Here is a 27,595-nt window from a genome sequence, read left to right as displayed (position 1 = left end):
CCCAGCAAAGTAACAAACCACTATGAATTGCCTATATGGGCTACTGTTCCTGAACTCAAGAGCCAAAAACAGGTTTCTGTCCTGGCCGTAGGGTTGCCAACTGACTGTCCTGTCCTGTGTGGGATGTCCTGACTTTTTGAGGGGAAATGCTCATCCTGATAAGGACTCATTTTATCCCACTTTTTGACTTCTGTTCACCTTAAAAATAAAAAAAAAAGTAAAAAGCTGCTGCTGTGCAGCAGCAGTGGAGAGAGCTCCCACCTCCCAATTAAACTATGTTAAGTCTGTCGGGGGCTAGGCAAATGTGCTGGTGACAGGCAAAACTAGAGAGAAGGCGCTGCCGGCAAAAGACTCTTATCCTTACCCGATCCGCCTTCCTCCCAAATGAAGCTGATCCGTGCGCATGCGCAGAGGCCTGAAATCACCTGGAGCGGCTTCACTGGGGAGGAAGGCGGGTCGGGTAAGGGAGTCTTTCACCAGCACCACCTTCTCTCTAGTTTTGCCTGTCACCAGCACGTGTGCCCAGCTGCCAACAGACTTAACATAGTTTAATTGGGAGCAGGGCCGGACTGGGGGCACTGAGAGGGCGGTGAAATGTATGTGGGGAGGGCGCCAGGTTTTGAGCAGAATGGGTAATTAAGGGTGGGAGTTGGGGCACAGGAGCGCCCCGCGGTTGGGGTGCACTGGGAATATGCCCTGTTGCCCTGTGGGCCAGTCCGAGCCTGATTGGGAGGCGGGATAGCTCTAGCCGCTGTCTTGCTCCACCGCTGTGCAGCAGCATCCAGCCACTCACCCTGGTGGTGCTGGTGAGCGACCACCACCAAGTAAATGCACCCAGCAGTGGCTGCTACCCGAGGCCAAGACAAAACCCCGCCCCTAGGTGCTCCCCCCCCCGTGCCCCGATTTCAGCCAACACAATGTTGGCAACCCTAGTCCTGGGCATACCTTTGATTTGAGGTGGGACTTACAATGCAGCACAATAAGGCATTACACAAAATCAGGTCAGACACACCATGTTATATTCTATCTTGTTTATTCCATTCAAGATACATATCTAGTTGTTCCATTTACATGATTTTCTTAAACCTGCATTAGTAGGAAGTATAAACACAACACTGACCTGTGAGCAGTTGGTTTAAGAACTTGCATCCTCAAATGAGATGAAACAGTGCAAACGTTTATATGCAAGGCAAAGACATCTGCACAACAGTTAATCACAAATATACATGTTTACACTCAAAACACAAATGCATTAGAAGTGCTCTGCAATATAAATAAGTTTGCCAAAACAAAATTCGTCAGAGAAAGGACCTATCAGCACAGTATCAAGCTGTTTCTGGTAAGTGCAGGAAGCTACAACATAAATTAGAAAGACGAGTTTAGATTAACATATTGGCACAGGAAGATTATATTTTTCTTCCTGAATCTTGCTTGCAAAACTTGGAATGGGACTAATCCACAGTTCTGCATTAGGATGTATATGGCTAGGAAGGGTAAGGAGGAAAATCCACTGTAATGCTGGACTCACAGAGGACCGATATATCATCCCAATCTTCTAGTATTTGGGCTGTCCATCAATTTTATAAATTTACCATATAGGCAGTAGCACTAGCTAATATATATATGTAAGAACGATTACCAAATATATCAGATTCTCTAAAATAAGCACAGCCAAGCCATTTTAACAATGACTTTAAATACATCATATGAATCTACAGATATACAGAAGTTTTATAAAAATGCTGTCAGCTCTGGACAAATTTTTTCCAGGGAACTGATTCAGTTAAAAATTTGATAAAACCTCATGTGATGCATGAATAAACCAATTGTCATGACGGAGTTATTGCAGCTTTAACAGATTGATTCCCAGCTCTTCTTTCTAAAAAAAGTGAAAAGAAAATCTCCTGTGGAGATACATTTCCATTTTCTGCCACTAACACAATTATAGCCTGGGGCATGTTACTTATCTGCTTCCCTTTCCTGGAGGTATAATAATTACTTCTTCCATAAAATGCTTTGAGGTTTACAGATAAAAAGTGCAGTTTTAAAACCAGATCTAGATATCTACAGTATATGTATGGGATAAATATTAAAACAATGCCCCTGCCCCCATTTTGATACATCCCTTTTTAAAAATGGGAAGGCAGCAGCAAACATCCTGACTAACACTATGCTTGCATAAGGACACTGCTTGTTCAAGGCTGCACAACTTTGTCTCTCCTGCAGATGTTGGAGACATATGCAGGAGAGATGATGCCCATCATCCCTCACTATGGTGAAGGGGGTTATAGACCAAAAACAGCTGGAGGGCTGAAGTGGTACATTCTTGCACTAAGGCAAGGCTGTTGCACAAAGTCTAAAGCTTGCATTCCAGACTAGTGTCACACTAGCGCAAACAAGGGGCATGAACTACGGCCTGCCTCATATGCTCTGCAGGGAACTTTTGCACAAGAGTACCATTCCAAAAATTCTCTTGATGCAATGCAGCTATGCAATCACACTAGTACAACTTTGTTTGTTGTGCAAGCACTGGATTCATCAGGGTGTGGGCCAATGTTTCTAACAGAGTCCATTTAGATTAGTGTAGAACCCAATGACCAGGGCTGCAGAAATCCACTAGTCTACCAGTCTGTGACGAGTGAAAAAATGATGCCTGATGAGTGAAAAAAGGTCCTGGTCGAGTAATGTACCAACATAGCTTGACGAGTAAAATATTTTGTCTGGCTGATAAGCTGAGACAAGATTTCTTCACCCCTGCCCATGTCCCTGCCTGCATCAAAATAAGTGCAAGAGTGGAAGTAGAAGGGACAATTCACCAAGCACTGCTACTGAGCAATCTCCATTCATTCAAGCTTGCTCGCAGCAGGAAAAGAATATTGAGGGAGCACACAGAAGGGCAAAATGTATTCAGGGGTGGGCAAGCTGTATCTCACATATCTGATTTTCTGCAACAGAAATGGGGGGAAAGCCACTTATTGAGGGGGTGCTTGCCCCTCATGCCCCTCTCTGGAGTAGTCTTGCTCACACAAGAGTCCTGCAAAAACCCACTGAAATTAAAGGAGTTTGCGCGGTGGATTGCAGTTAACTGTCAACAAAAGCACTGCAGTTCATTGTCTTATAGCTGCCTCTCTGCACGTGCACATGCACAACATTTCTGCCGAGCAGTTCATTTCTCCTCCAAGAAGTTGTTTAGCACCAAACATTCATTTGTCTGCTAATGATAACCCCACGACTTGCTCAAGGTGATTATAATACTATCCGCTGCAGAGGATGCTGCTGCTAGAAAGTCAATAAACCTAGGCAAGTCAAAACCCGAGAAATAAATAACAAGTCCACCCCCTCCCCATCGAAAAATATAATTATAACATGGTCTTATTTGTGCACCAACAATTTAGAAAAATATAAACCTATTCCAAACGCACAATTGGAACACCACTCTTATCTGATGAGCAAGTGGGATACCATTTATCATCTGCAGAGTTACACAAATCAGATGGGAATTTGAGCAGTCTTGTTTCATCCGGTGCTATAGCTTCCATCTTCTTAAAGCAAGGGTTGTGCTGCACCCATAACATACAGTTGTTGCAAAGGCAAAAATCTGTGGGAGATTAAGGGGGGGACACAAAGTGAATCTTCTATTGGATTTTGGCTGTGGCTTGGGCAGCTCAAAGTATTGTGGCACCCGAGGCAAGGTGCAAAAGGCTACCTTGCCCCACATCATTCCCCTGCTAACTGAGCAGAGAGGCACTTTTTAAAAATGGTGATTCTCTTTACTGAGCAGGGGGAGAGCAACTGGCCCTATCCATCCCCAGCACAGCATTCCTCCAGTGGCTGTTGCTGGTGTCTGTCTTATGTTCCTTTTTTAGATTGTGAGCCCTTTGAGGGCAGGGATCTATCCATCCATCCATCCATCCATCCCTCCCACTTTGGGAGCTTTTGTTGAAAAGTGGCATATAAATATCTGTCATATTCATATCTTCATTCCCCTGGTGGGGCCAGCCCTCTATCAAAACCAACCCTTGGAAGCTTTGGAAGTGCATGAGGAGGAGGGAGGGAGGATGCCAGCAGCCTCTTTTCTCCTCATGCTTCTTGCAAACCTTCCAGGGAGTTTAAAGGTAAAGTGTGCCATCAAGTCGATTTCGGCTCCTGGTGCCCACAGAGCTCTGTGGTTGTCTTTGGTAGAATACAGGAGGGGTTTACCATTGCCTCCTCCCACGCAGTCTGAGACGATGCCTTCCAGCATCTTCCTATATCGCTGCTGCTCGAAATAGTACCAGCGGGGATTTGAACCAGCAACCTTCTGCTTGTTAGTCAAGCATTTCCCCGCTGCACCACTTAAGGTGACTTTCAGGGAGTTTGCAAGGCCCAAATTGGAAGCAATCAGCTGCTCCAATGGTAACAGCAGGAGGCATCTTGCTGCTTCAATAATCTGCTGACTGAGGTGACTTCCTCCCTTTGCCTCATAGGAACATAGCAAACTGTCTTAAAACCAAGTCAGACAATTGGTCCCTCTAGAGGGCAGTGGCTTGCCAAGCTTTCAAGCAGGAGTCTCTCCCAGCCCTACCTGGAGGTTATTCACACATGGCTTTATGCCTCGGGTTATTTGAAGAGTGAATCTACTTTGCAGCAGATTCGCAAGATGTTTAATTCGGGTCATTAAACAGGCAGTTCACATAGTGTTGGTTCCTCTCCGCAATCCGTGGCGGATCTTTTTCCTGTGCATCTGCATAAGCTGGTTCTGGGTTTTTCCTCCAACCAATCCTCGCAGAGGAGGAGGTGAGAGACCTTTTGTTTTGTGCTGTTAGTTTGACAGCCTTGAGGAATAACAGAATGATGGGTTGCCAAGGGATCAAACAGCAGAATGCCTAACCCGAGCCTGCCGAATCTGACCCAAATCTTTGCTGATTTTTAGAATGAACTTGCCTATGTGAATGAATGCCTTCATCACCTCATGACCCCCCTGCCCCGCCAAGAGCCCAGAGGCAGGGAAGTTTAAAGTAGAAATCATTGCATTCTCTGTCAGGAAGAAAAATGCAGGCAAATCAGCTCAAAAAAAGTGGGGGGCTCAGGTTACAGCAGGCAGTAGTCTCCATCTTGCATATCTAAAGCCTAGGGGTGTGCAATTCGGGTATTCGGTGATTCGGTTCGGGACCCGAACAGAATCACCCCTGTTCTGTTTTGTGCCCGAATATGGGCCACCCGAATCACCCTTGATTCGGTTCGGATTCGGATTTAATCCGAATCCGAATCGATTTGGGGGGGAAAGGGGCCCAGGGGCAAAATTTTGGGGTGGGGTGGTAGTGCCCAATGGGTGGAGTCTACCACCCCAATTTCAGGGGAATTGGGCAAAGGGCTGATTTTTGGGGAATTTTTGAAGTTTTAGTTACTTTGGGGCAGTTCGGGGGCATAGCATGGGATCTGGGCAAAAGGAGTGGGGTGGGGTGGTAGTGCCTAATGGGTGCAGGGTACCACCCCAATTTCAGGGGGATTGGGCAAAGGGCTGATTTTTGGGAAATTTCTGAAGTTTTCATGTCTTTGGGGCAGATTGGGGCAGAAAGTGGGGCCTAGGGCAGAATAGTGGGGTGGGGTGGTAGTGCCTAATGGGTGGAGGCTACCACCCCAATTTCAGGGGGATTGGACAAAGGGCTGATTTTTTGAGAATTTTTGAAGTTTTAGTGGCTTTGGAGCAGTTTGGGGGCAGAAAGTGGATCTGCCACAAAAGAGTGGGGTGGGGTGGTAGTGCCTAATGGGTGGAGGCTACCACCCCAATTTCAGGGGAACTGGGCAGAGGGCTGATTTTTTTGGGAATATTTGAAGTGTTGGTGTCTTTGGGGCAGATTGGGGGCAGAATGTGGACCTGCCCCAAAGGAGTGGGGTGGGCTGGTAGATAGTGCCTAATGGGTGGAGGCTACCACCCGTCCCCAATTTCAGAGTGATTGGGCAGAGGGGTGAATTTTGGTGAATTTCTGAGGTTTGTCTTCATAAGGTGAAGTGTGCTAAATTGATTACTTCCTCATATTCATAGTAATTGAGAGTGTGAAAAAGTGAAAGTGGGGTCATGAGAGTTGTTTAATTGAGATTTTTTTCAATTTAGGCACTACCACCCCACGCCACTCTTTTTGCCCAGATCCCATGCTATGCCCCCGAACTGCCCCAAAGTCACTAAAACATCAAAAAATCCCCCAAAATCAACCATTAACCGAATCACCCGAATTTTTCAGGCCCGAAATTCGGGTGATTCGGCTCGGGCCAGAAAAATATCGGGGGACATCGGGGGTTATTCGGTTTGGCCCCGAATCACCCGAAATGGCTCGTTTCGGGCACAGATCATTCTGTGTCTGAAATTTTTTGCACATCCCTACTAAAGCCTATGTTAAGACCCACATTTTGCAGTTTGTGCTTGCATTTAACTCAGGAATTTCTCCCTCCCCTGGACTCCCTCCACAGAATTCCACCAATCTGCTAAAAACCCTCCCCCGCCCCACCGCTTGCAATTGCAAATACTCAGAGCAGACCATACCCAACAGCTGTCAAACTCCCCTTCATTGAATTTTGAAAAACGCCACCTCACACAGCTGGAAATGGAGGATTATTTTAAGGTGGACATAAATTGGGCTAAGCCAGAATGTGCAGCGTTGATTCGGGAGGAAACAGAGTCCTATCTGTACTGGTCCCTGATAGCTCGAAGGGACTTCAAAGTAAAGGCAGCTGATATATGGACTCACACGCTCCATCCCGAAGGAGATTCGAACCAAAAGCCATGTGTGTAAAGCCTCCTGGAGATGCCAGGGAGTGAACTTGGGACCTTCTGCGTGCAGGCATGCAGATGATCTTCCACTGAGTTGTGGCCCCATCCCCTTAAAAGGAATATTGTACAATGCTCACATGTAGTCACACATCCAAATGCAAACCAAGGTGGACCCTGCTTAGCAAAGGGGAGAATGCATGTTTGCTGCCTGGGATCTTCTGCATGCAAAGCAGAGGCTGAACTACTGCATCTGGCCCCATGGAAAGCTCAGTAAGCCCAGGGTGCCTCTAAGAGACCACCTTATTATGGAAGATGCCTATATAATACTTACGGTGGCTGCTATGCTCAAGTTATGTTCATGCTCATTTAGAAGTGGTGCGTAGAGGGTGCTGTTGGTGGCGAGGTCGAAGCTGAATTTAAGTGGGTGACCGTGCAAAGAGGTTGTTGCCGCTTGCAGGAGAAAGCTCCCAAAATAGAAGACAAAAACTGCTGCATGGTAAAGAAAATCCTGCAAAGGAAAAGGGGGGGGGAGAGTTGGTCTCATGGGTGGATGCAGGAATTTTTCCAATGGCGGGAGGGAAGGGCTTTAATCCTATACCCACTTACCTGGGAGTAAGCCCCACTGAATTCAAAGGGGCTGGATCAATCGGGGGGGCGGCGGCATGTACTTCCCCCCTTGTCCCCCACTCCAGACACCCATGGTTGATCTGAGTGGAGAGAAATTTGCTTCTACCCACCATCAGGTTTTTATTAAACACCAGCAAAGTGGATTGCAAATGAAAGGGGTGTTAGAAACTCGTTGTTACAATGGACATGTGTCTGCTGCTGACCTGGGTGAGCCCCACATATCTCCCATCCCGGCAACATTCCGTTAAAGAAACATGTAGGTGGTTTCTGCCATGCTCAGTGTTTTCCACACCTCATTTATTTTATTTTATTTACTTGCTACATTTATATCCCACTCATCCTCCAGGGAGCCCAGATCGGTGTACATGGTTATGTTTATCCCCACAACAGCCCTGTGAGGTAGGTTAGGCTGAGAGATAAGAGACTGGCCTAGAGTTAGCCAGTGAGTTTCATGGCTGAATGGGGATTTGAACTCGGGTCTCCCCGCTCTTAGTCCAACAGTCTAACCACTACACCCACACTGCTCCCTTGAAGGGGCAGGTGACAGACTAGAGAGGATGCAGGGAAATTCTGAACCTGATGATATCACATCGCAAGTATCCTTTGCTAGATATTATTGGGGGTTTGTGTGGGGCACATCTGAGTGGGCAGCGGCCACTCATTCCCCTCCCCCCCGGCTATCTAGTTAAGTCTCAAGTACGCCCCTTTAGTTTCTCCCATATAAGTGAATGGGTGCCTTTACCCCGATGAGGAAAAGGAAAGTGTGTTTGGGGACAGTGTTGTAATGAGGGGGGACCCGGCTTTTCAGCCTGGCCTCCACTGAGGAGTGGCAGTGTATGAAGGGCCTTTTGCAGAGATCACACAGAGGTGCACTGTAGCCTCCTCCAGAAAGTGTTCCTTGTAACAGGGAACTCGGTACCCCTAGCCAATTGCAGCTGGGGATGCTGGGAGTTTGTTTGTTTATTATTATTTATTTAAAATTGTAGTTGTAGTCAACAACACCTGGGATTGCCTGTTAGAGGGAACACTGCCTCCAGGATCCTTGCAGACTCTCTCTCTCTCTCTCTCTCTCTCTCTCTCTCTCACACACACACACACACACTTTTACAGTAATTTAAAAACAAAACACTGTCCCTGCCCATCAGCTTATACAGTAGATCCAAGATATTTGCAGAAAGCCCTGCATAAAAAAACATACAGTCCAATAAAGAGTTTGCAATTCCCATGGACCAAGAACCACCATTCCTGTTCTAGACTGCCAGATGTCTATTATACACTCCCTCTGCTCAAATTTCTGGCACCTTGGCTGATGAAGGGGGCACACACACCCATATGAATAGGGTAGTGTGTGCAGGACTTAGGAGTATTTTCAGGAGGAGGATCACTTCATTTCCTCTGCTTGCTGCCCTGCCCTGGAACTTCCTGGCAACAGTTACAATAAAGTTCTCTGTTACCAGCAGAAGTAAAAGCCAGGCTTCTTGTCACCCCAAAAAAACACCCCACATTGTCAAGAGGCATGTGAGGTTTAAACAGGACATTAGGATCCCAATTCATTACTGCCTTATAACTTGCATGGCCATTTAAATCTGAGCAAAACCAGCACATGGTCAGAATAGATTTGTGAAGTTTTTGTGCAAAGCTCTTCACAAAGTTTAAGGTCATATGAAAGAAAGAAAAATGAAGCAACTATTTCAAAACATTTGCTAACTGAGAATACTAGACTTAGCAGTCATCCATTCCAAAAGGACTCACACCCAATTCCCCACCTACAATGTGGAGATAATGGACTGGATCCCAACTACTACTTCTGTGAATGGAAAGGGTCCCATTGGTGCAACATAAGAACAGCGCTGCCGGATCAGGGCCAAGCAGTGTTCCTCTAACAAGGATTCCCAGATGTTGTTGACTACAACTCCCAGAATCCCCAGCTGCATGGGCTTTTCCTTGGGGGTTATGGAAGTTGTAGTCAACAACATCTGAGAATCCCTGTTAGATGAAACCCTGCGGCCAAGGCCTATCTAATCTAGCAGACCGTTTCACACAGTGGCCCACCAGATGCCTCTGAGTAGCCCACAGGCAAGATATGAGGGCATACCCTCTCTCATGCTGTTGCTCCCTAACTGGGGAGGGGTGATTTTTAGAAATGCAGGAAGCTGACGTACTGAGTCAGACCCTTGGTTCAAGTAACTCAGTATTGTCTACACTGACTGGCAGCAGTTCTCCAAGGTTTTAGACATGAGTATTTCCCAGCCCTACCTGAAGATTATTATTTTTTATTTTATTATTTTTACATTTTATATCCCACTCTTCCTCCAAGGAGCCCAGAGCAGTGTACTACATACTCAAGTTTTTTCTCACAACCACCCTGTGAAGTAAGTTAGGCTGAGAGAGGAGTGCCTGGCCCAGAGTCACCCAGCTAGTCTCATGGCTGAACAGGGATTTGAACTCGGGTCTCCCGGTCCTAGTCCAGCACTCTAACCACTACACCTTGCAGTATAGGCCAGAATGAGTTATGATTTCTCCCAGCAAGCCCCATGGCTGAATGGGGATTTGAACTCAGGTCTCCCCAGTCCTAGTCCAGCACTCTGACCACTACACCACGCTGGCTCTGATGCCAGGGATCGAACCTGGGACCTTCTGCATGCAAAACAGATGCTCTTCCACTGAGCTAGCCCCCGAAATGGTACCACAACTTGCAAATGAAAATGAGGTTGCTGAGATTTTTGTCCATCTTCCCTTCTCTCTGCAGGCCCCTGTGCTCCCGGGGGGCCCTCATACTGGGGGACCTTCAGCTGCAGATTTCCAGAAGGCTGCAGAGGAAAGCAGGGAGTGCTGAAAATCAGTCCTTCCACCTTGTAGAAACAGAACTTCTCTTCCTGGAAGTGAGAGCTGTTGTAAAGATCACAGAGCTAATATGTGCAACCCCTTGAAATATGTTATATATTAACTAGGGATGCCAAGTGTGATGATTCTGGAAATTTTTAGAGAGTCATTACCATAGTAAATAAGCAGGCAGGTACATAGGAACATTGGAAGTATACTGAGTCAGACCATTGGTCCATCAGTATTGTCTGCACTGACTGGCAGCAGCTCTCCAAAGGTTCAGGCAGGAATCTTTCCCAGCCCTACCTGGAGATACCAGGGATTGGACCTGGGGCCTTCTGCATGCAAAGCACATACTCTGCCACTGAGCTAAGTCCCCTCCCTTCCCCTCCTCCATGTGACTTGGCTACAGAAGATCTATAGCAAAAGGGGGTGGTTTGGAGTCAGAAATCAAAGTTCCTCTCTGCCCTCCCAGGAGAAAATGACACCTGGGATCCAAGGTGCATTGCTTCTGCTAACTCCAGCCAGCGGTACCCCTAGCAAAAGATTTGGCCGAGCAGTTATATGAATCAATCAGTCTTTTTAATAAGGGAACTCAGCAGCAAGGTCACAAACCAGTGATGTCTCTTGAGACGTGTGTCTTTAAACTTTCTGCTTGTCATTTTCAAAATTTCTGGGAGGACCTTATGGTGTCCTGGTGTCATTTCTTTTAATGTCGCAGCACAGGTTTTTGAAACGTATTTGACCAGCATAGAGTAGAGTACATTAAAACAACATTAAAGCAGCACGGAAACAGGCTATGCCTGGAATTGTGAAGACAGTAGCTGATGAGTAGGTGGTAGAAGTGTATAAAACCTAAAAAGCTATACACTGCTATACAACTACTGTTAGGCTGAAGTAAGCTATCTTAAAATGACAGGTAGCTTTAGAATTGACATTTAAAATTAATGCAAATTGATAAAAAACTATAGAGATTATAAAAGCAATCAATCTATGAGGTTAAGAACTATGAAAGCTTTAAGTGGTTAAAATCTACTCAGTCTGGGAGAACTATAGAATTATAACATATTACGGAGTTAAAACTAAGACTGTAAAAGATGCTATAAAATGATAAATGGTGTTAACCGTTTATCTTAGAGAGCGCCTTTTCGGTACAATCCCCACTGCACATTAAGGTGATCTGAGGAGGTCTGTCTTCAGCTGCCACCAACATGTCTGGTGGCGGGCCTTCTCAGTAGCTGCTCCTGGGCTGTGGAATGTGCTCTTGGCAGAAATCCGTAATCTGAGTTCATTACTGGCCTTCCGGAGAGCCTTTAAGACCTATCTGTTTGGCCTGGTCTTCCAGGGTTTTAAAACTCTTTTTAAACCAGAAAGGTTTGGCCTGGTTTTCCAGGGTTTTAAAAACTTTTTTAATTGTTTTAATAATGGTTTTATGTTGTTCTTGCAGTTTTCAATTTTAACAGTTAATTGATTTTAGCACTGTTTTTAATGTAAACTGCCCTGAGCCATTTTTGGAAAGGAAATCAGATAGATAGATAGATAGATAGATAACATGGGCGGTCTTGGGCGTGCTTAGTTCTTGCTGTCGGTCAGGACCCAACGGCTAACTAGTTATAGAAACCTTGGCTGTGAAATTAATGCAAAGGCATAACCTGATCTAGGGACAGATACCTAATATAGGACATTTATTTAATGGATTTTTATACCGCCCCAAACCAAAGTCTCGGGGCAGTTCACAATAATAAAACAATACAAATAAATAAAACATTAAAATCAATTAAAACTTTAAAGCTTTAAAAGCTGCCTAAAATTCTCAGAACAATTTACAATATATCATACCGCAGGGCAAGTTCTAGCCACTACAGAATGGGTCATTTGGGCTTGCTTAGATGGTACAGAATAGTGAAACAAAGGCCAACATATGGTAGCTACATGCAACTTTGCCCCTTAGAAATGGAAGGAGTTTGGCCCATTTGGATACAGAGGATGAGGCACAATTCCTGTAATTTAGCAGGTGACATTTCTCTAACTCTCAATGACCCCAAGCGCTGAACCTGGGGCATTCTGCATGCAAAGCAAAAGCTCTACCACAGAGCTGCGACCCCCACCTTGTTTGTGTACAAGCAAAGGAGAGAACATTACCAGCTCATCTCAAGGGCGTCTGGAGCTTTCCAGATCAAGAGGTCTGGTCTTTGTACAATGCTTGTGAGCCACAAAAAAGGGCGAACAAAGAAAAACACCCTCTGACAACATCGAAAGAGCACCAGCACACCATGAGGACACTCCATCTTTTTAGACAGATTTCATTTAATTTATTTAATATCGTATGGGAAATTTATATCCAATCAAAGAAAGCGGTTTGTTGTTTGCAGAATGTTAAGACAACAGTAGATCAAATAACAAAAATTAAAAACAAAATAAAAGTTTAAATGGAGCAGAAAACCAATCGTAAAACAGGAGAGCCAGCAGAAAGAACTTCCCTCTCAAAAATAATTGACTGAAGTTGTTGAAAAAGCCAAATCTTCAATAAATGTCAAAAGGTGGGCAAACTGGGAACCATGTAAATCTCCTGGGGCAAGGAGTTCCACAGCTTAGGGACCACCACAGAAAAGGTCCCTTTACACATTTCCACCAAATAAGCCTTAAAAGGGGGTGCATAGGAAGGATGTGCCAGAGGCCCTCCATGGCTGATCCTAAATAGCAGGCAGATTCATGGGCAAGGAGATACATTTGGGTTTGGGTCCTAAGTCAGGGATTTAAAGGTAATGAGATCTACCAGCACAAACATTTGGGATCAGGATGTTAAGTTTATCCTATGAAACTGATTACCAGGAAATTTAGGACTGGCGAAAGGAAGTACTTTTTCACATAGCACACAATTAATCTATGGAACTCCCTGCCACAGGATGTGGTGATGGTCACCAGCCTGGATGGCTTTCAAAGGAGTTTAGACAAATTAATGGAGGACAGGTCTGTCAATGGCTACTAGTCTTGATGGCTTCAGGCTACCTCTAGGTTCAGAGATAGGATGCCCCTGAATATCCGATGCAGGGGAGCAAGAGCAGGAGTGGGGACTAACCGTCATCTCTTGCTTGGGGGCTTCCTAGGCACCTCTGGTTGGCCACGATGGGAAAGAGGATGCTGGACTAGATAGGTCTTAGGCCTGATCCAGCAAGGCTGCTCTTATGTTCTTACCTGCTGCTGAAATGTGTTCCCATTACAGTGATGAAATTGCCGGCTGGAGTTGTAACACTGTTCGGTGCTTGAGACTTGCTCTGTACACACAGCTAGCTCTCAAGTGACCCTAGAGCATAGTGTTTTCCAAAGCTGCCTCACCTTCCCTCGGATGTTTGTAAAGGCTTCCCTTCCCAATACCCCTCACAGCCTGGGGACAGTTTCCTCTTAGAGCTAGGACAGGCCAACTGGCTAAGGATGCATACATAGGGGGGTATAGCTCAGTGGTAGAGCATGCACACTGCCTGCATAAGGTGCAGGCAGGGTAGGAAAAACCCATGCGAAACCCTGGAGAGCTGCTGCCATTTAGTGCAGACAGTACGGAGTCAGATGGACCAAGGGTCTGACTCAGCATAAGGCAGCTTCTTATGTTCCTAAGCTTCATGTTCTCAGTGCTGCAAGTGGCTTCCCCACCCTTAAAAACAAAGTTGTGCAAATGCTGTGGGTTTAATTTTCAAGTTTTGCATCTGGCCCACTAGACATGTCTTGTTTGGACCATTATGGAATGCCTCCTTCCCATACAAGAGACTACAGTCTGCTCAGGGTCATAGCCTTCAAGACCTCCCTGTCACTCACTGGACAGCTAAGGGCCGATTCATACAGCATCCTCATCACCCACTGGTGGTGACACCAAGGGATGACCTGCACGTGGTGTCAACGAGTCAGTGCAGATCAATCACTATAGAGCAGTGATTCTCAACGTGTGGGTCCCCAGATGTAATTGGACTTCAACTCCCATAATTCCCAACCAAAGGCCACTGAGGCTGGGGATCATGGGAGTTGAAGTTCAATAACATCTGGGGACCCACACGTTGAGAAACCCTGCTATAGAGAGAACGGTCATGTCACTCAAGGTCAACTCAAACACAACACTTTCTCTATTGAGACCGTCCAGACATACACCACAGAGGCGTCATGTGAAAAGCCATTATGATGAACCCTTGCTAACCAGGCAAAGAGACAATGCGGTGGCTCTTTTATTTTTAGCAGGAACACACACATACACACCAATTAACAACAGAAGTTGGTTGTCCAAAAGGTTTACATCACAAAAGAAAAATGGTTTCCTGTCCCCAAAGGGCTCACAATCTATAAAATACAAACACCCCAAACACCAGCAACAATCCCTGGAAAGACACCAGCCTGATTCAGACGTTACACGGTACAAGTACAGATGTCTATCCACTCGTGCATGTGTTTGTGTGAGTGACTGTACCTGTGCACAGATCTGTACCTGTGGACACTGTACAGTCACTGTATGAGTGTTGAACATGCGAATGGGCCTACTATGCTGGGTAGAAGAGGGACACTTACTCTCCCTCTGCAAGATATGAGTGAGCCACCACTTAAAAAGGTTTCTTCTTCCCTATTATACAGAGGTTAAGAATTGAACCTGTTTAGCCCAGCACAACATCCTTCCCAGTTGCTGGTGTCTTCTTTCTGTTTCCTTTTAGCTTCTTTTAGCTTTAGAGCAGGGAACCCTTCCTCACCCCTGTTTTAGCCTACTTTCCAGTAGGCTTATGACATCACCCAGCATTCCGTGTGTGTCCCGCTATCAACTTCACAATGCCTGAACCAATATGAAACAAATCGGGTATAGTTGTAGGGACACATAGGGACACCTCAACGGCATGGTTTGTGATGATGTCATCCACCCCAATTCAAGATGGTGGACATGTAAATGTTTGAGGCGCAAGTGGGCTAACCTGTGAATCGCCTAACCAATTTGAACCAAATTTGCTACAGCTGTAGTGAGTAACACACATGGACACCTCAATGGCATGGTTTGTGATGATGTCTTCCACCCCAATTCAAGATGGAAGACATGTGAACATTTGAGGTGCAATTGGGCTAACTTGTGAACTGCCTAACCAATTTGAACCAAATTTGCTACAGGTGTAGGGACACATAGGGATGGCTCCAGAGAGTAGTTTGTAATGATGCCATCCACCCTGATTCAAGATGGCAGACACATGAACATTTGAGGTGCAACTGGGAACCAATTTGGATCAAATCTGGCACAGTTTTAGAGACACATAGGGATACCTAAAATGCATAGCTTGTGATGACATCATCCACTCCAATTCAAGATGGCCCTTGCATGAATGTTTGAGGCACAAGTAGGCTAACTTGTGAACTGCCTAATCGATTTTGGACCAAATTGTGTCCAGGTGTAGGGATGGTAAAAGGAAAGTAGACAGATTAGTTCTTACTAGAACAACTTGTTAATATTTCTTTTTGGTTTCAATAAGAACAAACCCCTCCGATTCCCAATTTTGTGAGGCAGTGTTGTATAGTGGTTAGAATACCAGACAAGGAGTAGGGAGACCAGTGTTCAAATTCCACCTCAGCCATGCGTGCGCTACAAAGTATTTACACACTTAAAAACTGGAAACAGCAATTAACTCAGCACTTTGTAAAATGCTTACCAGACGGTTCCAGTCAATAGCGATCCTCTCTCTATAGCTGAAGAGAAACACACAGAGGAAGGAGATGGATGTGAAACAAGCCGTCACAGACACGAACATCACCCAACCCTGCAGCAGTGGCAAAGGGATCTTGGTAGCAGATACTAAAATCCAGACGAGTGCTCCCAACAGCTGTAACAGTACAAAACAAAAAACAAAACAAGCTTAAGAATAAAATACTAACACTACATTATAAGTATTTGTTTTTAGGTGGGGATGGGGAAGCATGGTAATCACAAATCACAAACTCACTAGACCTGCATTTCCCAAAGATAAGTGTTCCATAATCCTACTCAGACATCACGTTGTACATGCATTCATGTGTTTGTACACATGCAGATGTTCTTATGTGAATGACTGTACATGCATTCATCTTAAAATTGAATACAGACCTGAAGTGCAGACTCTCTCAAAAGCCCTACTCACACATTATGTTCAATGCACATACAACCTGTGTTTAGTATACACAGGTACAGATCTGTACACACAGTTATTCACACGCTAGGTTGAACCCAAGTAGAACAGTACACTCCCTATCTATTCCCTGCATTTGAGAGGGTCTGTACCCAGGTTCACATTTAAAATGAACGCACACACAGGGCCGGTTCGGATGACGTCCAGGTGGCACATGCGACAAGGTCACGGCTGTGCCAAGAGAACACCCCCTCTGACATCACTGGAAGACATCCCACTGTGCTCTCTTAATCGTGTGAGGGGGTCATTCACATAAATTGCTCCAAATCCCTCTTTAAGCAGGGTTTTTGAGCAGCTTTAGAGAGACAATTTACATGAACATCCCCCTCACACAACCAAGGGACGTAGAGAGGCCATGGGAAGCCTGTGTTCTCACGGGCAGCCCTCTCACGGTGGCAGCAGCAGACTCTCCAGCTTGGTGGCGATGATAGCAGAGGTGCAGTGGGGCGGGGCCTTGAGGGTCTTATTCTCCAACCCCCCCACTCAGTGCAGGAAACCAGGACAGCATTGAGGATTAGTAGCATGGCCCACTTTTTTCCCCCTGCAGGGTTCCTGTGCTATTAGTATCTGCATGACTGGAAGAAATCAGTCTTTAGCTTTTTATTAATACACTTTTAATTGGAAACTTTAAAAATCTGCAATTTTCAAATGGGGTTTTAAGCCTTTGACTATTTAACTTTATTCATCTTTTACTTTACATTCTATTTGTTTTGTTGATGCTGTGAGCCATCCTGAGCAGTAATGTACTGGAGGGGGCGGGTCATAAATATTTTAAATACATAAATAATATTAAATAAATATTACATAAATAATAAAGTAGCTAAAGGTTTTCCAATCACTGTATCTGTAATCCCAGAAAAGGAGGAATCTTGATGAGTTTCCATGTGTCACACAGCTTTTAAAACAGTTAAAGACACAGGAGTCCTGTCAGGGGAAAACCCAACAACTTTAATAGGTAAGGGACCCTATTTTTTCTTAACAATTTATTCCCCTGTGCCTTAAATCTTCCATGTAGAAATTAAGGAGGTTACACTTCCCCGTCATCTTATCCCCATGCCAGACAAACCCTTCCCCTGCTCAATTTCTTCACATTAGGCTATTGAAAGCACAGGAGCAGGCTTCATAATAAGAGGTGGCTACCAGAGGGAGAAACCAGCAGCACACAGACCACAGATTAACAGCCCTTTTCAATGACAATTAGGATGGAGGTCACCCGACAAGTAGCACCTGCCTGGGGAAATGTTTGTGCGTCTTTTGAAAGGCCTTGCTTCCTGCTTTGAGGCATGCTGTCCAAAAACACAGAAACATAACCCACCCTGGCCCAACTGTTTCAACAAGAAACACAGAAAACCGCATTGCTAAAGATAAGACGAGGCAGCTGTGGGTCATAAATGCCAGTCTAGAGTCACATGACTTGCTCCGGCATGACCAGGAATGGCGCACGCGCACCAGTCCAGCATCACGTGATGAAGCATCTTGGCAGGAGCCCAGAGCTGGTCTTCTGGTGCAATCTGGAGAGATCAGCAGCACAATCCTCTGTGTGTTCACTTGGAAGTAAATAGCACTTAGCACTTAGCAATAGCACTGACATTTATATACCGCTCTATAGCTGGAAGCTCTCTAAGCGGTTTACAATGACTTAGCATATTGCCCCCAACATTCTGGGTACTCATTTTACCGACCTCGGAAGGATGGAAGGCTGAGTCAACCTTGAGCCCCTGGTCAGGATCGAACTTGTAACCTTCTGGTTACAGGACAGCAGTTTTACCACTGCACCACCAGGGGCAGTAAATCCCACTGCTTTCTACAGAGCGGGAGATGTTAGAAGTGTCCAGTGTTTGGCCTTTGAAAGCTTCTAGCTTTGGTGTCTGTTGCTTCCGAATCCCAGTATTCAGAGATTCAACACTTCAGTAAGTGAATCACAGACAGCAGGGCTAGGAAAAACACCTGCTTGGGACAGCTGCTACCAGTCAGAGTACATTAGACGAGAAGGGCCAATAGTCTGACTTCATACGAAATCATAGGAACACAGGAAGCTGCCATGTACTGAGTCAGACCATAGGTCCGTCAGACCATAGGACCAATAGCTCTGTATTGTCTACACAGACTGGCAGCAGCTTCTCCAAGGTTTCAGGCAAGAATCTCTCTCAGGCCTATCTTGGAGATGCTTCCAGGGAGGGAACTTGGAACCTTCTGCTCTTCCCAGAGTGGCTCCATCCCCTAAGGGAAATATCTGACAGTGCTCACACATCAAGTCTCCCATTCATATGCAGCCAGGACAGACCCTGCTTAGCTAAGGGGACAAGTTATGCTTGCTACCACAAGACCAGTTCTCCCAGCTCTCCCAAGTCATGTGAGAGGTCAAGTGATCACAAGCACTAGGTCAGGGATTCTCTCAAACTTGGGTCCCCAGATGTTTTTGGAGTACTGACCAGCAGAGCACAACAAACATTAAGGAAAACAAAATGGTTAGATCACAAGCCATTAAACTGAAACAATAACTAAGGCAAATGAACCAAGTGTTTGATGAATTTCACAAGCGATAAAACAAAATTTTGCAAGGTTTAAAGAAATTAAACCATTCTGGTCTGACAGTAAGTATTGAAAGTAAAATAGTTCTGGAAAATTTACTTTTAGGAAAGGATGATAAAACACGTTTGGAATGTTGGCAATCCAATGTGGTTGGAACGTTGCCCATTGTTGCTTGGGACTGGGGATGATGGGAGCTGTACTCCAACAACATGTAGGGATCCAAACAGTGTCCCCTCTAACAGGGATACCCACATGTTGTTGACTACAGCTCCCAGAATCCCCAGCTATAATGGCTTTTGCTTGGGGATTCTGGGAGTTGTAGTCAACAGCATCTGGGAATCCCTGTTAGAGGGGGACACTGGATCAAAGTTTGAGAACCCCATATTAGGATATAGGAGACACCAAGCTGGTTCAAACTTTATTAGCCCCAGCACATGTAAAGGAAATATACCAAACATACCAAAAATACCAAAAAGGTATCACCCCCTCCTTCCTCCACAGATGTCCAAACACCCTTCCATTGTATCCCTAGAACACATGTGGGCACTGTTCATCCAAATTAGGGGCCATCTGGATGAACAGCTCTGACACATGATCCAGGGATGAACTGGAAGGGGTGGGATACCTGTTGAGGACGTCCCAACAGGCGCACTCTTGGCATGCCCCTTCCTTCATCACACACAAATAATCGGGCCGGTATTGTTTGAACTGGCCCACCATTTTGTTTCTCACCCTACCTTCATTATCCTTATATTATATGCCCTTTAACTCCCTGAGTGTTGCAATGTGTTCCGTTATCAGCTTCTGTACAATCTAACTAATCAAGCAACAAGGAAGTTACTCACAGAGCAAGGATTTTCTGCTCAGCACCTACCAGCCCATTCTGAACAGTTCTAGACACAGTGTAATCCAAAAGTTCTCAAACTTGGGTCCCCAGATGGGTTTGGACTACAATTCCCATCATCCCCAGCCACAACGGCATTTGTGCCATTGAGGCTGGAGATTATGAGAGTTGTAGTTCAACATCTGGGGACCTGTGCCTGAAAACCCCTGGCATAATCCAATGCATGTTCACTTGAGTAAACATCCTCCTGTTTTCAAAAGGGTTTACTCCCGGGTAATTTGCATAGGATTACAGCTTTGGTCTTCAAGCAGGGGCTCTTGCTTCATATCCCTGCACAAAGAGCCAAACAGAAGCTACTCAGTCTTCCATTCTCCACCCGCCCTGCCCAGGCCTTCTCTCTCCAAGCAGATACAGTCCTGCGGTGCACAAGCCACGTGACAGCACAGTCAATGTTTAGATTGCTTCTAAGCAGCATAAAGGCTCTACTGTGTTGCAAACCAATATTGCTATAGCGATATGCTTTAATTGCTATAGCGACCAATTAACACACAAACTTGTCCAGAAAACGTATGAGAATGTGTGGATTTCTAAAAATTGGAACACTTGGTTTAAATCAATTATTTAAATCCCCCCCCCCTTTTCCAGTGGCAATTTAAACTACAACAACCACCACCATATTTTTATACTGCCCAAAACGCACGGTTCTGGGTGGTTCACAATAAAACAATACAAATGACAACACAAACATTTAAAACATTACAACAATTTAAATCTTCAAAACAATGTTTAAACTTAATTAAAACTGTTCGAATAGTTTTAATTAAAAGTCGGGGTGAACCGATACATCTTTAAGGACGTTTTAATTGGATCCAAATGAATCCACTCTGCAATGAAATACCAGATTTGAATAACAGGAAAAACCTGTGATGGGCCTATGGTGTGGGCAGGGTGACACACAGGCCCGGGGTGGAGCTTCTTGGCATGCTGGCCAGCCACAGTTTCATTATGCTGTTTAGACTACGTCCCTTCACATGCTGCTGGGAAACTCACCCCATTCAGCTTTTCCAGTGCTTGTCTTGGGTGCATGCAGGGGTATGAAGGGAAAGATGCAGAAGCACACACTGCAGCTGTCTTGGAGGAGTGCATCCTGCATGGGTTCCCAGCCCTGAGTCCCCAGCCAGCCCAGGGTGTAAGGGAACATGAAGTTCAGGGGGGAGTACCAGGTGATGGTGCAGGATAGAGGCAAGAGGAAGTAATCACACATAGAGGCTGTTCTCACGAGCAGCCAAGACCAGGCTAGGGCAGCTAAGCCCGGGCTTGGTTGCCCATGAGAACCGCTGGTAGCTGTGAGGCTCCCAGCAGCAAACCCACCTAGGGCGCCCACCAGTTAGCCAAGGTTAAGGGTACGAGTCCACTCTTATCCTAGGCGTACTGCTCGTGTGTCAGCCCTGAGCGGGTTCTGGGCCATCGCTGGGGAGATCTCCACAATAGTTCCAGATCGTCCCAATGCAAGTGCAAGGTGCATTGTGGGATTTCCAGGTGCTGGGACGTGTCCTGACGCCCGCATTTCCGCACTGCCTGTGACAGCTGCGGGCCATCTGGATCGTCTGCGGGGAAGGCAAACTTCTACTCCCGGAGGATTGTCTGCGGGGAAGGCAAGCTTCTTCTGCATTCCCCGCTGCCCACCCTCAAGCCCACTCACTAGATTGTGAGAAAGGGCGCACAGGGAGAAAAGTTTCAGGCAAAGGGGTAGGAGAAGGGACTCATCCACAGAGGCTGAAGGTAAAGGGAAATCAAGATGCCAACTTTGTCTCCAGCTGTGATCTTCAGGGTTGCATGTGAAACCGCCTTCTATTGAATCAGACCATTGGTCCGCCTACCCCATTATTGACAACTCTGGCCAGCAGTGGCTTTCTCGAGTCTTCCAGCCTTGCGATTTTAAGTGGGGTCTGCACATGTGGCCAAATGAGGTGGTAGAGTCCTGAGGTGGTGAGTGGCCTCTACCACTTCAGAGGGCTGGTGGATTATTACAATTCTGAAAGCTCCCCTAAAGGGATAAAAAGTTCTGTAAACAGAAAACTAGCAAAGCAAGGAAAAGGCCTTTCTCACGGAGGTGTTAGTTTTTTACTTGCAGGGAGGTTCGTTCTCTCTCTCTCTCTCTCTCTCTCTCTCTCTCTGTTTAACATGGGGAAGTGTTGGGAAATGGTATCTCCCACCTGGGATCTGAAGTGGAACAGTTCACTTACCATCTCAGGATCCTCCCACTCATTGTGCTGCATGAGTAAACCAGGCCTGTGATCTTTTAAATGGGAGGTACCAGAGACTGAACCTGGTGCCTTACGCATACCACCCACATGCACTACAACAGCCTATGGTCCCCTGAGCACCAGGCAGAAATCCAGCAGGTGATGACTTTCTAGTCACTGCATCTTCTTGCTGGGGAAAATGCCAGCTCTCAGATTTCTGCATGTCACACAGCTGTTATGGGAGCCCTACCATGGGAAGGGGGAAGAAATGGCAACTTATCCTGCTTTAAAAGCATACTAGCCGACCCGGCACAGGGCATCTGTGTGGTATTTGGGGCAGGCCAGCTTTTTTGGGCGGCCCCCGCCCGGCTCCAAAGACTGGCGAGGCTTCCATTCGGACTTTTTCTCGGGGCCCACAGCTTTCTCCCCCCACCCCGAGCTGCCGGTTTCTCTCTCCCCACCCCACCCACCACTTTATTTTGCCTGCCACTGCTTTTTCTCCCCCTCCACCACCTGTCATCCTCCTGAGGGTGGTGGGGCTTTGGCCGCTGCCTGTCCTCCTCCCCCGCCATCCATTACTGTTGCCCAGCACCCTTCCTGTTCCTCTGGGTGGTGGGGCTTTGCCCGCTGCCTGCCCATCCTGGCCTTAACCCTAACCCATCCTCCTCCTTGGCCCTCCATCCTCCTCCTCTGCCGCTCAACCGTTCGCACCTCTTGGCGTGTGCTCCTCCCTCCCACCCTTGCACGTGTCTCCCCCTCTGGGCCCGCCATTGGTCATGGCTGCAGCGGGGGCAGAGCTTGCCACATCCCCATGCATCCCCCTGGACCGCCTACAGGAATTAATTATATAGATTTGGTGGCATAAAAAATTGTGATCTCTACTTGCAAAACATCACTCCCAAGATCTAACGTCGGGAAAAGCACTTTTTGAACCAGGCCTGAAAACAAACTGGTTAACTTTGAGTGGATTGAATCGGTCAGCTGTGGGGATGAAGGGTGTGTGTGCTGGATAAGAATGCTAAATGTTAGTTATGGGGAGGTTCGAAGCTCAGAAGTATAGCACACGCCTTGCATAAAAAAAGGTTCCCGATTCAGGCCTTTCACTTCTCCAAGGATCTCAGATAGCAGGGCCAGGAAGGATCTCTATCTGTGATCCTGGAGACGGTAGGCAGAAATGAGTGAGATGGGCCAATGGTCCATATATGCATATTGATGAAGGAAGGCAGTTCATAATGAGCAAATGGGCAGAAGCTTTGAATTAAGGGGTGGGGGGGTCAAAATAGCACTTGTAGGGCTGAGAAGTACAACAGGCATGGGTTGGACTCCTTGCTGTACTGGCTTTCTACATCAGGGGTTCCCCAACCTTGGTTCCCCCAGATGTTGCTGGACTACAGATCTCATCATCCCCTGCCACAATGGCCAAAGGATTATAGGAGCTGTAGTCCAAAACATCAAGGTTCTCACGGTTATGAACCCTTGCCCTAACCATGGAACGGACAGAGGAGAGCTGGTCTTGTGGTAGCAAGCATGACGTCCCATTAGCTATGCAGGGTCCACCCTGGTTGCATATAAATGGGAGACTTGATGTGTGAGCACTGTAAGATATTCCCCTTAGGGGATGGAGCCACTCTGGGAAGAGCATCTAGGCTCCAGGTTCCCTCCCTGGTAGCATCTCCAAGATTAGGCTGAGAGAGATTCCTGCCTGCAACCTTGGAGAAGCTGCTGCCAGTTTGTGTAGACCAGTGTTTCTCAACCACCGGTCCCTGGACCGCTGCCGGTCCCCGAAGGGTTGAGTGCCGGTCCCTGACTGGGAGTCAACCCACCCCCAACTGAAATCAAGGCACTCACTTCCTCAATTTTGCACATGGCACGGAAGAGGAAGAGTATCACGGAGGCATGGGACCCTTCTTGTGCCTTGCCTCCACGTGCTGCTGAGATCTTCCTACAGCTATCTTATTCCCTATCTTTACAGCTTCAAACTGTATGCGATGCGGGGGCATGGAGGAAAAAGTATGGCAGTGGGCGCCACTTGAAGGGCTGCTGGTTCTTGCATGCTCATTGTTTGCAGCCAAAGGTTGGTTGATTGAAACCCAGCTGCCTGTTGTGGTCGAGGCGCCTTGAGAGGGAACACTGTTTCCCTCTTGCATCAGTGGGGCTTGCTTGTATGTTGTTTTCATTGGCCCCATGTAGCTTTTGAATTTTTCTAATGGCCCAACATCCCCTCTCCATTGAGTAATCACAAGCACCTCCACTCCAGACATACTGGAGACAAATTTGTTCACCCAGGCTTTTAGATTCAGGGGTTCTCAACCTTGGGTACCCAGACGTTGGTGGACTTCTACTCCCATAATTCCCAGCCATAATGGCCAAATGCCATTGTTGTTGGGGGTTATGGGAGTTTAACTGAGGGACCCAAGGTTAAGAACCCCTAATATTCAATGTTTGCAAAAGATTCCAAATTTTATTATTTTAATGCTTATATTATTTTCATTCTAAACTGCCCAGAGATGCAAGTTTTGGGCAGTATAGAAGTCTGACAGACAGACAGACAGACAGACTTGAAACCCCTTTACTAACTCCTGGTCCGGGAAACTGCGCATGAAGAATGTAGCGGTCCTTGAAACGCTGCACGAAGAATTTAGCGGTCCTTGACTCCAAAAAGTTTGAGAAACACTGGTGTAGACAATACTGAGCTAGATGGACCAATGGTCTGACTCAGTATATGGCAGCTTCCTATTAACATGATCATTCTGAACCCATTTGATTCAGAGCTTCTTAGGGCTGGTCATTCCACATGCAGTGGGGATGACAGTGCAGTTCAGAGGTGGTAGAACAGATTGTACCACTCCAGGCTACAGGTTGGGGGATCAGGTTTTGGATCTTCCTCTGTGCAGAAAACCAGCATAGCAAGGTGTCCAACCCATACCTCTTCCAGCTGCTGGAGGAGTAGATAGGGAAGGCTTCTTTACTAATGATGTCAAGACATGTTATTTAAATCCAAAAGCTGCCTCACCCCTTGGAAACTATACCCTCCATTTGAAAAACAAGACCAACATGAAGCACAGAATACGATTAAAAATATGCATCTCAAACAGGGAAGAAGCAGCAGCTAGGAGAAACCAGGGACAGGTTTAGAGGTGGATGATTCAGAAGATGCCTGGGGCCCACCTATTTCAGCTGTTTTTTGAAATTAAAAAGGGAAACCTTTGATTTCATTTGCTTATGTATGAGACTAATAAACACAGATTTGCAGATCCATGTGTACAAATTTACTGTCTATACAACAGGGATGGAGCGTGTGTGCAGTGCAGACCGTCATTCTCAGTCATGAAAGGAGCTACAAATGCAAGAGAAAACAAGGTGTTCAGAAGTTGGAGAGGGCCCTGAGGATGCTCATTGCCCCCTGGGTGTGGGATGCTAGCCTGAGAGCGTTGCTCAGGGCACAGGAAATAAATTTTAAGAAGTTGGGGTTGTTGGCCCAGGTGGCCATCTTTCTTTCCAGCCCACCTTGTGTGCCTAACAGCTGTGCAGCATACAGAAATCCAACAGGTGCACCTTCCTCCCCAGCACAGAGATACAGTGACTGGAGTGGGAAGTGGGGAAGAGGGAAAAGTCATCGGTTGAACGTCTGCCAGTTGAAGACACGGGAGACTTGTCAGGGAGGGAGAAAGAGAGGAAACAGTAAGCTTAGAAACAGAAGACATACTGGGTGAGACAGACAGACAGATATTAATAAAGCAAGCACCCCTATTAACAAAAGACTGCAAACGGCGGGACCCTCCTTCCTCTGAATGAAATAAGATGAAAAAGTGGGTGCCAAGTGGGAAGATCGCTCCTCACTTGTTGCTTCTCCCTCCCTCCGTCCCTCCCAGCACTTACGATCTCTAGGCAGATGAAAGCCCCCGAGTAGGTGCGCAGGATCTCCAAGCCGGACGGCAGGGTGATGCGAGGCGGAGGGAAATAGGCGGTGGCGTTGGGGGGCGGCGGCATGGAGCCCCCTCGGCCGGAGATCATGGTGCCTGCCGGCTGCCTGCGGAGGGATCGGAGCAAGCGAGCGTTGCAGCGGCGGCGTCGCTCAGCCCCCTGACGTGGCCGCGGCCAGGTAGGGAAGGAAGGAAGACGGAAGGAGGGGCGCTGCTGGCAGGGCAGGGACGGGAAGAGCCGCAGGTGGCGAGCAGGGAGCGTGGGCTGGTTAGACGCCGCCCCGCCAGGCGGCCGCCGCCTCCTTCCCGCTTCGCGCCCTCGCAGCAGCAGCAGTCGCCGCCAGCAGCAGCTGCGCGCTTTTGCAGCTCCGCCGGGCGCGCGGGGGCTTCGTCTTGGTGGCCACGCGTTGTGTGCGATTTCTTGCGACGACGAGGGCAGAGTGTGCTCGCTCGGCGCTCTCCGGGGAGGACCACCACCGGCTGCTCAGAGGGCTTCCCAAGAGCTGCGATCAGTTGGCACCCGGCGCTTGGGCTCGGGTGCCAACTTTGACCGGAGTTCATCGTGGCGAGCCCCCGCGCCCCATTTTCCACAAAATGCCACCAATGCTTTTCAATATTTACATCAAACTGCTGGTGAGGTCATCAGGAGATTTCTTGCTGGTTGTTATCAGTATGCTGATGACACCCAAATCCGCTTCTCTCTTTCATCTGCTTCATCAGGAAATGGCGTTCATTCCCCAAATACCTGCCTACAGGCAGTAATGGGCTGGATGATGGATGGCAATTGAAGCTGAATCCAAGCAAGACGGAGGTGCTCATTGTAGGGGCTTAGAATCTGAGGGATGAATTAGACTTCCCTGTGTTGGATGGGGTTACACTCCCCCGGGAGGAGCAGGTACGCAGCTTGGGGGTACTCCTGGATCCAGACCTCACTCTGGTATCTCAGGCTGTAGCCAGGAGTGCTTTTTATCAGCTTAGGCTGATTCGACAGCTGTGTCAATTCCTAGAGGAAGATGACCTCAGAACAGTGGTGCACCAGCTGGTAACCTCCAGGTTTGACTACTGTAATGCACTCTACGTGGGGCTGCCTTTGTACGTAGTTCGGAAACTTCAGTTAGTTCAAAATGCAGCAGCAAGGCTGGTCTCCGGGGCAACCCAGAGAGACCAAATTATGCCTGTTTTGAAACAGCTGCACTGGCTGCTGATATGTTTCAGAGCAAAATACAAAGTGCTGGTTATTACCTTTAAAGCCCTGAACAGCTTAGGTCCAGATTACCTTAGAGAGCGCCTTCTTCGGTCTGATCCCCACCGCATGCTAAGATCATCTGAGGAGGTCCGGCTCCAGTTGCCACCAGCTCGTCTGGTGGCGACTCAGAGGCGGGCCTTCTCTGTAGCCTCTCCTGGACTGTGGAATGCGCTCCCTGCAGACATCCGTAATTTGAATTCTTTATTGGAGTTTAGGAGAGCCCTAAAGATCTACCTGTTCGGCCTGGCCTTCCAGTGCTCTTAAATTGTTAAAGGGTCTTTGATGTTTGTGAACTCCCCTGAGCTATTTTGTAAGGGCGGTCTAAAAATCGAACCAACCAACCAACAAATAAATAATAAAATCAAGGCATTAAAATCTACGGGTTTATTTTCTTCTGGAGACGATGGGGAGATTCCTGGAGACTTCAGGC

At 47.0% G+C, this 27,595-nt stretch overlaps 2 protein-coding genes across 2 annotated transcripts in view; one reads left to right on the top strand and one right to left on the bottom strand.

The window, feature by feature from the left end:
* Positions 1-1,016: 1,016 nt before the first annotated feature.
* On the bottom strand, positions 1,017-26,010 carry MAL2 (mal, T cell differentiation protein 2). The gene is made up of 4 exons (XM_053242725.1): positions 25,876-26,010; positions 15,862-16,032; positions 7,080-7,256; positions 1,017-3,598 (listed from the first exon to the last, which is right to left on the bottom strand). Exons 1-4 carry the CDS (start codon positions 26,008-26,010, stop codon positions 3,527-3,529), a joined length of 555 nt encoding a protein of 184 aa, XP_053098700.1. The 3' UTR covers positions 1,017-3,526.
* Positions 25,965-27,595, top strand: part of TNFRSF11B (TNF receptor superfamily member 11b) — a 172,954-nt gene continuing 171,323 nt past the window's right edge. The window contains exon 1 of the mRNA XM_053242717.1: positions 25,965-26,098. The gene's annotated coding sequence lies outside the window, so the exon portion shown is untranslated. The remainder of the gene's footprint in view (positions 26,099-27,595) is intronic.

Source organism: Hemicordylus capensis, chromosome 4 (genome assembly GCF_027244095.1).
Source record: "Hemicordylus capensis ecotype Gifberg chromosome 4, rHemCap1.1.pri, whole genome shotgun sequence".
Lineage (NCBI taxonomy): Eukaryota > Metazoa > Chordata > Lepidosauria > Squamata > Cordylidae > Hemicordylus > Hemicordylus capensis.
The sequence above is the reverse complement of the archived record's forward strand: the minus strand, read 5'-3'. Positions and strand labels throughout refer to the sequence as shown.

Bases quoted from the DNA above. Each gene is read 5' to 3' on its own strand.
- MAL2 (XM_053242725.1), bottom strand. From the start codon at position 26,010: ATGATCTCCGGCCGAGGGGGCTCCATGCCGCCGCCCCCCAACGCCACC. The intron at 7,257-15,861 runs GTAAGCATTTTA...TTTCCTTTGCAG, and splicing joins CTATTGACTGGAACCGTCTG to GATTTTCTTTACCATGCAGC. The intron at 3,599-7,079 runs GTAAGTATTATA...AATCTCCCACAG, and splicing joins ACTTGAGCATAGCAGCCACC to ATTTTTGCCTTTGCAACAAC.